The sequence below is a fragment of the Trachymyrmex cornetzi genome, unplaced genomic scaffold (genome assembly GCF_001594075.2).
Source record: "Trachymyrmex cornetzi isolate Tcor2-1 unplaced genomic scaffold, Tcor1.1 scaffold127, whole genome shotgun sequence".
NCBI lineage: Eukaryota > Metazoa > Arthropoda > Insecta > Hymenoptera > Formicidae > Trachymyrmex > Trachymyrmex cornetzi.
Window position 1 is genome coordinate 665175 of NW_017295839.1, and position 15765 is coordinate 680939.

The 15765-nt window shown below is 33.2% G+C and overlaps 2 protein-coding genes across 5 annotated transcripts; one reads left to right on the plus strand and one right to left on the minus strand.

Moving 5' to 3' along the window:
* The first annotated feature begins 80 nt into the window (after positions 1 to 80).
* lqfR (clathrin interactor lqfR) lies at positions 81 to 14313 on the plus strand. 4 transcript variants are annotated; one of them, XM_018522034.1, is made up of 9 exons: positions 81 to 362; positions 3257 to 3336; positions 3423 to 3544; positions 3732 to 4108; positions 4214 to 4424; positions 4561 to 5071; positions 5204 to 5344; positions 9118 to 9351; positions 14235 to 14313. In XM_018522034.1, exons 1-9 carry the CDS (start codon positions 322 to 324, stop codon positions 14249 to 14251), a joined length of 1734 nt encoding a protein of 577 aa, XP_018377536.1. In that variant the 5' UTR covers positions 81 to 321; the 3' UTR covers positions 14252 to 14313. The 4 variants fall into 4 exon arrangements, with proteins under 4 accessions (XP_018377536.1, XP_018377535.1, XP_018377534.1 ...); XM_018522033.1 differs by lacking the exon at positions 14235 to 14313 and adding an exon at positions 9592 to 10881; XM_018522032.1 differs by lacking the exon at positions 14235 to 14313 and adding an exon at positions 9589 to 10880.
* Positions 12098 to 15231, minus strand: Nop56 (Nop56 ribonucleoprotein). Its single transcript, XM_018522035.1, has 4 exons — positions 15047 to 15231; positions 14021 to 14589; positions 13025 to 13941; positions 12098 to 12735 (listed from the first exon to the last, which is right to left on the minus strand). The coding sequence occupies exons 1-3, from the start codon at positions 15047 to 15049 to the stop codon at positions 13047 to 13049; spliced, it is 1467 nt and encodes a 488-aa protein (XP_018377537.1). The 5' UTR covers positions 15050 to 15231; the 3' UTR covers positions 12098 to 12735; positions 13025 to 13046.
* Between the last annotated feature and the right edge of the window lie 534 nt (positions 15232 to 15765).

The window sequence follows — 15765 nt, forward strand, 5'->3', positions numbered from 1 at the left end:
GATTTCAAGCAACTCGAACGAACCCTATTAAGTGAACCGCACCGACACACCCTCTAGTAATATATAGAAGTTTGTGGCCATTTGTGGCGCGATCACGGGAGACACCTGTGACCACGGCGAGGTGTATGCAAACGTGGAAGGGATAACATGGCTACCGCCTGGTGACGTTCCGTTTGACCGTCGTGGTTATCAGATGCTCCGGAAAACATCTGGTGAACGTTCAGCGAACGTACCGCCGATAACGATCTTGTCAAGAGATTACCCGCGTGTCGAGGGTTACGATCGTACGCGAGTAAGCCGTCGCGCAGTGACATCAGCAACATGATGAACATGTGGAAAGTGCGGGAGCTGATGGACAAGGCGTAAGTCCACGCTAACCCCGAAATATCTTGCCTCTAACCTCGCCTTGCCTTTGTTTCTCAGGCACATTTCTCTGTTGCGTTTTTTCTCGGCTTCTCGCACTTCTGACTCCATGATCCCTGTGCGATTGTGCGAATTGAAAAATCGTGCGCGACACGTTCCGTGATGCTCGTCCTCGAGAACGTGTCACGCGCGTCACGTATCACGAGTGAGAACGGATGACGTTACATTCGAAAATCCTCGGTGGGAGAGGAGAGGAGGGAGAGACTCGTAAAACAGGAACGACGCGGAGATAATTTTATGGCGCGACCTTGAAATTCGATAGGGAGGTGCGCGATAAACGATGCGAAAACAATCATGGAATTGATGATGGATGGCACGGGTCTCCCCCTCTTCCTCTCCCCAGCTATTTTCCTCCATGGGCATGTATTTATTTTGATGCTCTTCGCGAAATTCTCTGCTCCTCCCCGATTTTCGGGACCTGTTCCTTTCCTCGCTTTTCTCATTATTTTCTTTGCATTCGACATTTAAATAGGATCGGAGATTAAACGCCTCGCTAAGAATCTAAGAATTAACGTAGAGAAAAATGCGGGAGAAATTGGGTTTTTTAAAATTCGCGCTACTTTAATATCTTATTTTTCGTGTGTTTTGTGCATATCTTCTCGCCGAAAATTTTCTTTTCCAACATCGAGATCCCGAAAGTAGAATTCGCTAGCTTGTTTCAGTTTGCTTCACTCCCCGCCGAATTATATCCTCTCGATTCGCAATTTCTTACTCAATCGTACCCGCGATTGATGAAGTATTTATTGCTTCAAGCACGCGAGGTACTATAGAGAAATTTATTCACGCCATATGACATTCCGATTCTTATCATTTGTGATTGAATACTCGTTTAGAATTACAAAAGTCTTCGACTCGTATACTCTTTCATATCCTTCCATTCTTCGTATCGGCTTTAAGAGTATGAAGACCGTCGTTACTAGCTTTTGCCAATATTTATAAAGATAAGGTCCGATAAATGTATTATTATTTAGTTATTAAATTTACACGACTACTTTGTCGATTTACTTAAATGGAAATATTAACAATAAAAACAATACAATTTTTCTGTACAAACTAAAAAAATTTTTAAGTTTATCCTTGTGAAATTTCATTTATGTATCCTATCTTTTAATATAAAGCAAAACTGAATCTTATATACACACACACACACATATATATATGTATATATATGTATATGTATTTGTATTTTGTATATTTATTTGTTGAAAGTTAAAATGTTATTTAGTTATCAAAATTAAACGACTACTCTGACGATTTATTTACTAAAAATAATACAATTTCTCTGTACAAACTAAAAAAATTAATTTGTAAATTTATTGCGAAGTTTTATTTCTATGTTCTCTTTTTTAATACAAAAGCAAAGCTGAATTTCTAGTTATATTTTTATTTTGTGTGTTTGTTGAAAGCGATATTATATAAGTGAAAGTAATAAAGAGAATGTGAGTCTAAAATTTTATACTAGATGTAATGCACTGATACTGACAATGAGTAATTATTAATATCTTTGAAATAATAATTAATAATTGTTAATTTTTTTATTTAACAATTACATCCTTCGAATAAAATTTGGGAAATAAAATATTTTTTTGGAATATCAAAAGATTAACAAGTTGCCATAAAACTGAAAATCAGGGAATTATCAGAGATATCGAAAACGATTAGAAAAATCAGGGAAAGTCAAGGAATTTTTCAAAATTTTTTAGAAAATAATTTTCTAGGCTTTAAAGAAGTTTAATATACGTACATCACACTTGTGTAGTTTTGAAATATTATCAACTTAACAATTAAATGCAAACAGTGTCAACAACATTAATAGTAATTTACATTTCTATGTTAAATTGATCTCTCAACAAAATATTTAACAGTTTTCAAGTCAAGACGAAAATACAAAATTTCAAAGTATTGTCGAAAGTCAAGGAAAATCATGAAATTTTGTCTAGAAATCAAGGAAAGTTATGGAATTTTAGAGGCAATTAGGGATTTATGACAATCCTGTGATAAATTAATAATTATATTAATATAATTATATTGATATTATATTAATAATAAAAAGTTAATTATTAATAATTAATTTTATTAACTTATTTTTAAATTGATAAATATGATTGAGTATGGAATTGCAAAAAATGTTTATATTAACTTGTAATATAGACATATTTTACAATCTCGTACTTAATTATACTTATCTAAAACGATATACGGTCCATGTAAGTGCATTGAATTAATAACATTAATAAATTAATTAAGTTCGCGAGTAGTTGATTACATTAATTTGCGAACTAATAATCTTGATAAAAATTAATCTCTAATTACGAACCGACACAGTAAGCCGCATGAGGTACTGGCAAAGCTACATAATGGCTTTAAACTGTAATTATTTACGTAATTCACGGCTCTGTGCACTTTTGTTCTCGCATGAATGCGCTTTCCACGTACGCTATGTTGTGTTTGCAGACCAAACTAGGTAGGCAAAAAGAGAGGGAGGGGATATCGTTACTGTATCTATACTTAATTATTCTTCATAAAGAGTGTAACGTTAATAATAGGAAGATCATCATTGTAATCTTTTCGTGTTTGCGTGATCCAGTAAAAGCTAACTGCGATCGAAGATATATATGATACAGTCTCGTTTCATGTGTATGCAACACATATGCGCGATAGATATTACACGGTTTTATCGGTTTTTTTTGCAGGAATTATTACCGAGTAATTCGTGATATGAAGAGTATAACGTTATTACATGTCTTTAATTTAATAACCGATTATTTATGATTTTGTACACGTCACATTTGCACGTGCGAAAATACATTACAATGAAATACTGCATTTGTAGGACCAATGTCGTAATGAATTATACGGAAACAGAGGCCAAAGTTCGAGAGGCAACTAATGACGATGCATGGGGTCCCACAGGTACGATCTGTGCTTCCGGCAATATAGTTTTATGTTACTTTTTACGTGGAACACCTGTAAATTAATTATACGCATTACTTTTTAAGGGGCAATGATGCAAGAACTGGCTCAGGCCACATTCACGTACGAGCAATTTCCAGAAGTGATGTCCATGCTCTGGAAAAGGATGTTGCAAGAGAATAAACGAAATTGGCGACGAACGTACAAGGTACGCGATCGTTTTCCTTGCAATTATTGCATCACATTTAAGAAAAAAAAAACAATAAATTTTCTATATGGAAAATATCAAAGGCAAGATCGTTATATAAAATAGTGAACGAAATGCTCATGAATATAAATGTGTTTTACTTTTCATACTTTATTAGCTTATTTCATTAATTTTTATTTTTTCACAGTCATTGCTTCTCCTTAATTACTTAGTTCGTAATGGCTCGGAACGGGTCGTCACATCGTCACGCGAGCACATCTATGATCTCAGGTCTTTAGAAAATTATACCTGCATCGATGAATTTGGGAAAGATCAAGGAATAAACATCAGACATAAAGTTAGGGAATTAATTGATTTTATCCAAGATGATGATAAACTTAGGGAGGAAAGGAAAAAGGCTAAGAAAAATAAAGATAAATACGTTGGTTTATCGAGCGAAGCGATGGGAATGAGATTTGGGGGTGGTGACAGATGGATGGACAATCCTAAGTGGAACAAATCTGGCGTAGAGACGTATAACGACTGGGACAATCGCGGAAAAGGATTTGAGGATGCAAATAACAGGTATTCATCTAATATTCGCGTCTCTTGCTGTATGTGAAAATTTAAAGAGAAGCGTGCTATAGTTGGAGGAAATTTTTTTCTAATTTTTACGTTTTTACATTGTAGTGACGATGGCGAAAGAGAAGACTCGGATAATGATACTAGCCCAAAGAAAAGTGGAAGAGAATATAGAGATACGTTGGATAATATAAATCAAATTGGTAAATCTGCTCAAACATCGATACCTTCTACAAATACATCCCCTGCGCGGACAACAAGAACTATCAAAAAAGTAGATCTTGGAGCAGCAGCGAATTATGGAAAAGAGCAATCTAATGTAAGTTCAAGAAATAAGTTTTATTTTGCTGTTGTCTGTATGATGTATAATTAAATCTCTATGATGTATAATTAAACATGTAACTATATACCTGATAATTATAAATTAATTTTTGTACGTATCCTTTTGTTTGCAGAATAGTGCACCTGTACAACAAAATAGTAGTTTATCATCGCCGAAAAATCAACAGAAGACCAAAAATGATATATTAAACGAGATTTTTGAATCACAAAATGATAATAATAGATTAGATGATGATGATTTCAATCCACGAGCGAATACTCAATCATTTGCTCAACCGCAAAATGCAAACGCAGATTTTGGCGATTTTACTAGTGCGTTTAATAATGCCGCGACGGTTAAGACGAAAGATAGCAACGATGAGTTCGCCGATTTCACATCTGCCTTTAATAATGTCACTATATCTAGTACTCCAAGTCAGCCGCAATCGCAAATTAATCTAATGGGTGTAACAATACCAACTGTGAATAATCCGACAGTGAATAATATGAATAATAGTAATACAATACAAACGGCGGGCACAACGGCATTTACTGGAACTCCCGCTATTCAAAAGACGTCTAATGATTTATTTGATACTTTATCACCACAAGGTCTCAATAATCAAATCACAAATAACAACACACGTAAGGGATTATGTACGCGTCATTAGGTTGTAGAAATAATCGCAGAAACTTTGAAGCTTAATTTAACAAGTGATGGTGTGAATTTTTACATATAATTTATTATTAAAAATAATTTCGTATTATTTCTTTTAGTGACGTCAAATACGGATCTCTTGTCGGACTTGGATAGTTTGAATACCCCAACCATGAGGTTACCTGATGGACGAATAAACAGCCCAAATAATTCGAACATTTTCATGGGAATGAACAATACACCTACTGTCAATTACGCAGGTGAGTATGTACGCAGTTAAGAAGCGTAATTTGATTTCTTTAATTATACGATTAGCACAAGTTTTATTAACAATATTTCATTGTAACTATAAATTATATATAAAACATACATAATATTTTCATAATAAGGTGCATATATTGTACGGATCACAAGATTAAACAATATACACGTATTAAAATATTTCTAAACTGTTCTAATATTATTAATTATACACTAGTTATTACACAGTAAATATAAGAATTTTAAATCGCCGTTGCATGCGTTTTTGTGAAAAAAATCCTTGCGTGAAATATATATTCTCGGAGTTTGAAGCTAATGTATTCCCACAAGATAGTCTTTCCTTGCAGCCTGTAAATACGAAGAAAGCGACGTATCAATCGAGAATCTCTCCAATAATGCCGCCAATCAATTATTGGAAGTATTATGTACCATGTGCGACATTAAAAGTTCCGCTGATTTGGAGAGAATAAGATCGTCCATTTCGAACTACATCAGATTTTTACCAGGGCCTGTTACTCCTCAAAAATACAGTGGTATTGATTTTGATGCGAAAGTGGATGCTATATTGTACGGAAGAATTTTGGAAGAAATAATCGGTAAATTTGATCGTGATTGGCCACTAAGTGAAGATGGCCTGGATCCCTCGATCGAAAAATTGATAATCATCGACGGTGCAACGATCTTCATGTTATCGGAAGTTTTAAGAGCTTTAATTACTGCTTTAAATGAGTCCAAGGATGAGAAGAAGACTCATGTCATTTCAATTTTATTGAACAATTTATTAAAGAGCGGAGCGATATTTTCGGGGATATTAGACGCATGTAGAGACGAAGTGCGATCTCACATGCAAAAGGAAGAACTTGATCAAACTTTGCAAAATACAATACAAATTTTGATCTCCTTGCCTAGTCGTGTATCAAATAAATTGCAGTTAAACACGCCTAAGTTTTACACGCCGCAAGTTTATGTGAAAATACTTTGTTTTCACATATGTTGTGCGATATCGTTTATTAATGAATTATATAGATATGATATTAAATTGAGAACATCTGTACTCTCATTTTTAATTAGCAAGATCGTAGTTAGCTTGAAACCATGCGATTTTATGTTTTTTGTCGACATTGTAGAAGAATGGTATCTCGAAAACAAAAAGAACGAGCGACGTCTAGTCGAAGATATATTTCGCGAATTGGATTCGGCCGCCATTGAATACATAGCTGTTTTTTTCTTGAAGCATTGCGATTCTAAACTCGGTATGCGTCCCATTTTCGGAAATTTATTAATGGAACCGAATTGGAAATATATTTTAACAACCAAAATTCCTTTAATGCGTTATTACGAGGACGAGAAACTTCTTATAAACCTAGTTTCTTATTTATCATCTTTTTCGAGTGAAAATATTTTATCAGAATTACTTATTAAGCTTTTAGAAATTTGGAGGGATAGAAGTATTTTGAATCACGTATCTATGGAACAGCACAAATACATTACAAAGTTGATTATTCTATCTGTAAAAACTTGTAAAGATCTTTTAAGTCGTACTGAAAGAGATCAGTGCCAAAAACTGTTGCTTTCCGGAGTATCTATTCATCTCGAGTGTACAAACATAACTTTAAGAGCGATGGGCATGATGGTCGCCGAGATTTGCATAAATTCTTTATGTAATACCGAAAACGTACCGAAATTAAAGTTCGAATACGATACCATGCCTGCGCAAGTATTAGAATTACTTCAATCTCTAAAGGATCTAAATACGCTTGCAACGATTGTACATGTAAAAGAGGAATACGAGCAAGGCGATGATTTAACAATTGGAAACATTGTTTTCGATTCTATGAGTAGCAGGAAGATCTATGAATTAGGCGTTGACTGCGATATTTTACCCGCCGTTGAAAATCTGTTAAATGAAAAAATTGAAGAGAATACACGCCTGTTGAAAACCAGCGCAATAAAAGATAATTTAACGAAAAAGAATGAAACGGATCAACAAGCAAAATCAAATTGCGATGGCGATTCGGATCTGGATAGTGACGATGACTTAGTCCCTTACGATATGAATGACGACAAACCGCCCAGTAAGGTGCGCCCGATGTACTTACGGGATTTGCGTGATAATTTAACGGACGAACGTACTTTTTCCAATCCTGATGTGTTTTCTGAATCCTTGCTGGTTTGCGAAGAATTAATATTAACACAGCTATCGAACGACGATGTATCTTTCGCGATAGAACTCTTACAGCTTCTCGTCACGTTGAAGCAACAGTCTTACATGGAGAATTTTGAACTTGTGATTTTCAAATGTTGCGTAGCGATTGTAACTGTGCGTCCGAAGGAATGCGCCGAGTTTCTTTGTAAAGAGTTCTACGAAGACCCTGGGAAGTACTCATCAAGTCATCGCTTATTGTTCCTAGATATATTAGCCGAATCTGCCAGGCAGTTATCAAAAATAGATATCGAAGATGCAGATAACACCGACGTTACCGTAGATACGGCGATTAAGAAGAAACGAATTCCAAGTCGCATATCACTTTTTATCGATACACAAGAAAATAAAAGGCAGCAAGTATGGTACAACGAAGACTTCGACATTGATCTAAAAGCTTCGGGAGATCAATCTATGAATTGGCAAGAAATTATCGATAAAAGAATTGCGTCGCGTACGAGACGATTTGCACATAACTCTAAACCTCCCAAATTACATATTAATCACTTTGGAAATGTAGCATCTGCATTTTTCTATCCGCTTCTGCATGGCTTTGGCCGTCGTGATATCCTTAAGCTTAATGGCTTAAGAATTTATTCGAATCAGGAAAATATTTTATTGTTACGTTTTCTGAAAACGTTATCTGCCATAATGTTAGCGGCGCAAAATTGTTCACTGGCATCAAAGATGGGTAAAGAAATATTGGAGCTTCTGTGGACAGTGAGGAATCACGATGAAGCGACTGTGAGACTAGCCGTTACAGAAAATATCGGATCTGTACTTATTGCAGTGCCAAAGGATGCTATCATCGACGAATTGTCTGAACCTTTGATGGAAATAAGAGAATGGCTTCTATTATCACAGAACGTCGTTAACGGCGAACACGATGCAAATTGCAGGGCCTTAAACGCGAAAGTGTTATCCTTCATCAATTTGATTATAAGCTCTACTTTTAAGTGTGTAGATTGATTGAGATTTCAATCAATCGTTATACAATATTGTTACAAAGAACTTTTCATTTTTACAGTATTACAATCATTTATATAACTATTATGTATGTAATACATTTCCACGTAGAATATATTTTGTTTTTAGAATTAATTTTTCATTTTTCTATTTGTGAAAATTACAAATTACAGAAATGGATTATGGATGTGTAATTTAAATACAAGAAGACTTTTGTTATCACTGTAATTTTTAGTTGATACCCGTCTATATATAAAAATTATATAATATATATCGTGTGTTATTGGTGTTAAAATTAAAAATATTGAAAGCATTTCATTTTCCATAAAGTGAAATAAGTAAAATGTTTAACACATATATGACTTTATGCGACATAAAAAATTGCTTTGTAACACAATGTTTAATTAATTTAAATGCTTTATCAATATATAGCATCAAATAAAGTAAATCTATTTTCTACTATAAATTTTAATATAATATTAAACTGTTTTTAAATATATATGCTGGAACATAAAAAAATTTATATGTACTCGTAGATTCTTATACAGATATGAGATAACAACTACAATGCATGCTATGAATTAAAATTAGTGTCATATTTAGGATCGGTCGGATTGTCGCCCGTCACGAATCTTCTTCCACCTACAACCATCAATACTAGAAATCAAACATCTAGTAATACGACGTCTTCTGCGCAAGTCGGTTCGACTTGGACTGGTTCGGGATTGAATATCGACCTCGATAACATAATGGGTAGTAAAACAAAACAAACTGGCCCAGCACCGACGATGAACCAATTAGCTAGCAATAGCCCACAACATCAGATCAAAATAGGACGTAAGTAATTCCTTAACGGCCTGTTTGCAGATTGTCATAGAGTCGTTTTTCTATTAAGTACTGTATTGATAAAATTGTTTTCTGATTGATAAACTGAGATAGCGTTACGTTCGATAAAACGCAATTATCTCTGTTAATCTTAAATGATTTTTAAATTAGCTATTATAGTCTGAACACCGTCTCATTCTTAATTGCTAGAGTATGAATGAGTAAGAATAAAATTGTGTATGCCTATAGCAGCAGGAATGGGATATATGTCACCGGTGCAATCTCTACCACAGAATCAGCAGCAACAACCTAATGCAACGTTCTTTCCCGCATTCCAATAAAGGATTATATGTTCAGTCTAGAACACAAAGTCTCGAGGCACAATATGCAAAAATTTAAGCTTTACGCAGAAACGTGTCACTATTTATTTCAATTAATTGAAATTAACGATAATAAATCTTACATTTTCCGCCTGGGCTCCAATTTATACAGGGTTCAACGTTAGACGATTATATATAGCGAAATATTTTCTATTAGCGTTCAGCTCTAGGCATAACGTGTTTTAGGAGACATTGTATGTCAAAGACGTGTGTTCAGAAGACAATTCGAAAGGATAAATTGAAGCACGTCGGTATTTTGTAATTTTTATTTATATAAGAAGTATCTCGATACTACGATACAAATTCTTAACAATTGGTATTTATATATATACATAAATATAAAAAACGATATCTAGCAAACGAATACTGTACAATAATAACAAATAACATACAAGCAAATCAATCATTTTTCCTGATTATTGCGAGGCAGCTTGGTACAGTCTTAAGTCTAAACCAATAATTAATGTAAAGGCGACGACAAGCAGCATTCCTGTAACTTGCAAAAAAATGCGTGTAACTTCTGTAATATGCATTATACTACTTGTGTGTTATGCGGGAACAAATTTGGCAGGAATTATTGCCGTATGTGTATTTTATACATAATGTATATTAATCTTGGAAGAATTGGGATTATGCCTTATAGATAAAATGTATCATAAAAATATATACATATTATGGAAAAAAAAACTCGGAAGAGCATAATCTAATTAGCATTCACTTCTCATCATGTGTACATTATCTGGAACATGGACACAATGTGCAAAAAAGTTGATGCTTTTATAATTAAAATAGATTATATGAAAAATAACCATTGCAGTAGTATTAAAAACGTATATGTAAAAATGACGGCAGCATAGGAATTGCGTGAGGAAAAAATGAATCATTAGTGGATATTATTAAGTGCTTCCCTCTTACAATTATTACGGCAGGAGAAATTACGATTATTAATTTTCTTTCGTAGAAAGAAATGTATAGATAGGAAAATATATTTTAGCATTTCTTTTATCGTGAAAAACTGAATTGAATTGAATCTATACACAAAATTGGTGTAGGAAAACTGTTGTGTACGATTCAACATCAATTCATACGTGATTACAATTCAATATGAATTGTTTAAGGATTCACTAATTGCGTAATTTTAATATGAATTAAAAGAAATTATCTTTATTATTACATATGATATTATATAATTATCGTAAACTGAGCGACAAAAAATTGTTAGCATTTGATTACATCTTACTAACAATGAAATAATGCATATCTTTCAACATAAATGTTTATGGAATTATCACATTGTAGTTAATTCTAAGCAGCAATTAATATATCATTATTGTGTTATACATGTATGTAATCCCATTCACATCACTGTTCACGTTGTTATTTTTAATTTAGTTTATCTTTGCTGCATGATATTAAGATATTTTAAGTTACATGTCGCATAAAATTTCTATTACGATAAAGAATTTATATTATCAAAATTATGTATGCATCGGATGTATATATATTGATAAAAAAAAAAGAGAAAGGTGCTTGGCATTTATCTTTCGATTTTTAACAGCAATAAGCAGGCAAAAATTTACAAGTTGAACAACTTTCAAAGTCAGTGGCAAAGCTGGACACGTTATACACATGTTATAAGAATGGTTTTTATTATCTATTTCTACAAAAAGTATACAATGTAGTTTAATGTTACGGGATATTGAAGATCTCAGAAGCAATTGATATAATAGAAGCCATTCTGTATAATTACATAGAAAAAAGTATCGTGTCGAATAGTTATCCAATTGTTTAGTTTTGCCCTATAAAGTTGACTCCAAGAGATCATACGCTAGAAAGAAACTTTCCCGCGAGTACCAGAGACTGAATTATGTAAAGGCAAATCCTTTACATTTTCCATTATTTGAGCATTTTATATGAGGCAAGATGTTTAACAACATAGGCAGGGAGATATATTTTTCAAATATGAAAATATATTGTACAAATATATAAAAAGAGAAAAATTGTTTTAGTCAATTTAATGCATAGAGAATCATCAACCGATTATTAAGTGTTATTACGGGGGTGCATGTACAGTTTAGTGTTATAAAACCCTTTGTAAAACAAGTTAATACAAATCGCGAGATCGCACCTATTGAAATTTCCTTATAGCTGGCGAATTCTATGAAACTTTGCGCAATATAAATTATTATTCTTCATTTGTAGCTCATTTTTGTGTTATTTACGCGCGATAATATTGTTTATGATATTTAAGATTAATTGAATTGATATCATTACAAATTCTCCAAATTTTCATTTTACAAAATATTAAAAAAAAAAACTTGAAAATTGAAATTCAGATAAAAATTTATGGCAACGAAATCCTTAATACATTTTGTATAAATGTTTAATTGTGTAATAAATATTTGGAATTCATAGGACGTACTGATACATATCAATATTAGTCGCGCGTATAAAAAAATATATACATATATATACACATAATCGAATGTGATGTGTAAAAAATACGAGTTCATATAAAATTTATATTTGATCCAATCAACGATTATTAATTCTCCAATCATGGCAGGATACATTGCTTATAGTATTTATATGTGATCCGATTTAAATAGCTCAGTTGATTTTTGAGACCTTGAGACTTCGCTAGAACCAATAATTTTATTGTATAATTATTGTTTAGATATTTATATCTATATTTTGCAGATTTATCGTTATTAAATGCTAATTGGTGCTGGTATTAACACATAATATTATGAATGTTCATTTACTTTTTTTTATTACGATTACCTCTTCCTGTTCCTCAAATATAAATAGGAAAAACAGCAAAAATAGGAACCATTAAATTTCTTCTGTTTTACGTTTGTAATTTTTGTCGTTTTATTATTTTCTTAGAATATGATTTACACAATTGGTCATCTCTAGTAATTAAGTTCGCTGTACGTAATCCCAGTTTTATGTGTAAGATTTCCTTTGATACAGAAAATGTATACGTCTCTCCAATGCAAAACACAATATTATACTAAAAAAAAATTAAAATTTTTATATTTTTGTTTGTATTTTCTTGTATCATTGTAGAAAGATACTGTAAATGTTTTACACTTATAAAGCATAAATCTGTAGAGAATACAGAACGAATCAATGCTAATAATAATAGACATAATGATTTATAACTTTGATAGATATAAGTTTATGTTGATACAAAGAAGAAAATAATTATTAATCGCTAAGTAAAAATTTTTCAGAATGTTTTCAAATACAAATTTAGATATAAGAAGTATATTTTAATCCATTTCAGTTATAAAACATACATGTATAGAAGGCGATCTTTCTTTATTCGTCAATCTGTTTCGATTTTTTCTTTTTTTTCTTTTTCTGCAATGACGTATTTACTTCGTCGTTTTCAATATGTCCATTCTCTTGGCCATTTTCGAGAACATGTTTTCTTTTTTTATCATGTTTCTTTTTCTTCTTAGCTTCTTTTTCTTGAGCTGCCAACATAAGTGCCGTTTCCTCTAGTGCCTCTTTCATTACGTCCAGATTTTTTTTCGGTTCCTTGCCAGTTGTGAAGAAGTCTAGTCTGTCTTCTACCTGTTGTCGTAATTTTTCACCAAATATCTTCGTTGGTATTTCCGCGAAACAATCTATTCTAGAGGCAATGGAACATTTATTTGCCAGATATCTTGCAATTCTACCCTTATTTTTAGTACCAGCGCGACCGATAAATGTAGAATGGAACAAGAGTCCATATTTCGGAGTATTCGACTTTCCACGGCTTTTCAATGCTCTAAACAAAGCTTTTTCCGCTCCCAGTATTTGAACGGTAGATGCTGGTGCCTTTGCTAAATTAGTAAGCGACCCAGCATGTGCTATTAATCTGGCGCCGACTTGATCTCCAATTAAAGTAGCTAAATTCGGTGCTACTCCTGCCATTTTTCGCGTTAAATAATCTGCCATCTTTTTCCTATACTCCACCAATGCAACAACGCGCCCAGCAAAAATCTCAACGTTCATTAAATCAACTGGACTTATGTCCATTCCCATGGATGACTTGGCTGCATTGATAATAGCCTCTGCTCTTGAACTATCCATGACAACTTCTTCTAACATTTTCATCTTTTCATCCGTTAGTTGCTTTCTGTCTTTTATTACTTGTGCAACTCTCGCGTATGTATAATTTTCTGGAACTATTTTTGCAAGTTCTGGGTAATGATAACTGTACCATTCTCTAAAATCAAAATGAAAAAATTATCTTCAAGTATCTTCTAATTTATTTCCAATATATTTAAGGAATATACTATACATACCGCATACGCATGCTAAATGTGTTGATATCTTTGTCTAGTTGATCAAGTAAGGCTATACTCTGAATGATCATGTTGTCTACTCGGTTCACATTGAATTTAACTTTTGCTCTCGAGTAACTGTGTCCAAGACCTAGTTGTGCAATCACGGAGTTCTGGGAAGTAAAACCTTTCACCAGATTATGAAAGTGGAATCTTATTCCCCTTGTAATTTCAGGAACAACATTCACATGATCGCACTTGATACCCAAGAGCTCAGTGATATTAGCACCAAGTTTGGGATCTGTGACACCAAGAACAATATCTGATTTGGCAAATCCACCAAAGCTGGAATCTAGAAAGAGTTTCAGGTCATCTGTCATAATTCCTTCGGAAACACTGTTGATATTTTGCAGAGCAGACAACGCTGTCTTGAAAGGTAAAAATCCAACGAGGCTTATGACGCTACGGAAACGTGATAGATCTGTTACAGATTCTTCCACCTGAGGTAACAGCATTCCAATCTCTTCAAACTCTTTAACGCGAAATATGGCGTATCCAGCAGCATGTTCGAATAAAATGAAAAGGTTCGACTGTAAAACAAGCAATTTTATAAGTAAAAATATTGCGATTTAATTTCGATATAAATTCTAAGCATTTTTAATCTGCCTTAATCTTCATATTCTGTAAGCTATGATTGTTATCATTGTTTCCATTATCGTATCATTTCATTTTTAAGATAAATGAATAATCACCCGCCACGTGCAACTTAATTGGAGGTTAACGTCGAAATTCGTAAATAAATATGCAATTATCTATAAAACAATTCTAACCAAAACATGCAAATGAAGTTAACATTACGTTTTGAAAAAGATTTATTTTGAATTTCAGTCTAAAAATCGCATTATTTGCGCATAACATTAAATTGCGTCGTTTACGTATTAATACGTTGCTAGTTTCGGAGCAAGATGTTAAGTACAGAAAATTAGAGATTTTAGCTCAAAATAAGTCGCTATTGCAACAAAAATTGAAAATATCACTTGTACTTACCATTTTTAACAATTCTGTATTTTTTATTCCGATTATACTGCGTTGGAAGGATTTAAACAAATTGCGGTAATTGTTAAGTTTAGCTTGTTTAGCTCCCTTATATTCGATATTGGACTCACTCGATGCATTCTTGCACGAAACAACCGAATCTGATAGAAACGAACGTCGCTCTGCCTTGAACTCAAATATTAAGGCGTCGTCTACAATACACGGAGTAAGAAGTAAGAGTAAGAAATTGACCAATCACAGTCGATTATTCTTCTCACATTCGACTGTGATTGGTCAATTTCTTATAGCGTATTCGATTTACTGACTCGACCGATTCTGAGTCAACAGTCTGTTCTTTTCAGCTGCATTTCTTACACAATTTAGCTCTTCTTTTGCAGCTAAACAGAACAGACTATTGACTCGGAGTCGGGTCGAGTCAGTAAATCGAATACGCTATTACTCTTACTTCTTACTTCGTGTATTGTAGACGACGCCTAAGGCCCGTCTACAATACACGGAGTAAGAAGTAAGAGTAAAAAATTGACCAATCACAGTCGAATGTGAGAAGAATAATCGACTGTGATTGGTCAATTTCTTACTCTTCCTTCTTACTCCGTGTATAAAGAGTGATGCGCGGTCTACAATGACAGTAGCAGTAGTGGATTAGGTTGTAAGAGTAAGAAATTGACCAATCACAGTCGAATGTGAGAAGAATAATCGACTGCAATTGG

Coding starts and splice junctions, on each gene's coding strand:
- lqfR (XM_018522031.1), top strand. CDS start 322: ATGATGAACATGTGGAAAGTGCGGGAGCTGATGGACAAGGC. Junction 3,337..3,422: donor CGATGCATGGGGTCCCACAG/GTACGATCTGTG, acceptor TTACTTTTTAAG/GGGCAATGATGCAAGAACTG. Junction 4,425..4,560: donor ATGGAAAAGAGCAATCTAAT/GTAAGTTCAAGA, acceptor TTTTGTTTGCAG/AATAGTGCACCTGTACAACA.
- Nop56 (XM_018522035.1), bottom strand. Junction 13,942..14,020: donor ACATTTAGCATGCGTATGCG/GTATGTATAGTA, acceptor TTTTGATTTTAG/AGAATGGTACAGTTATCATT.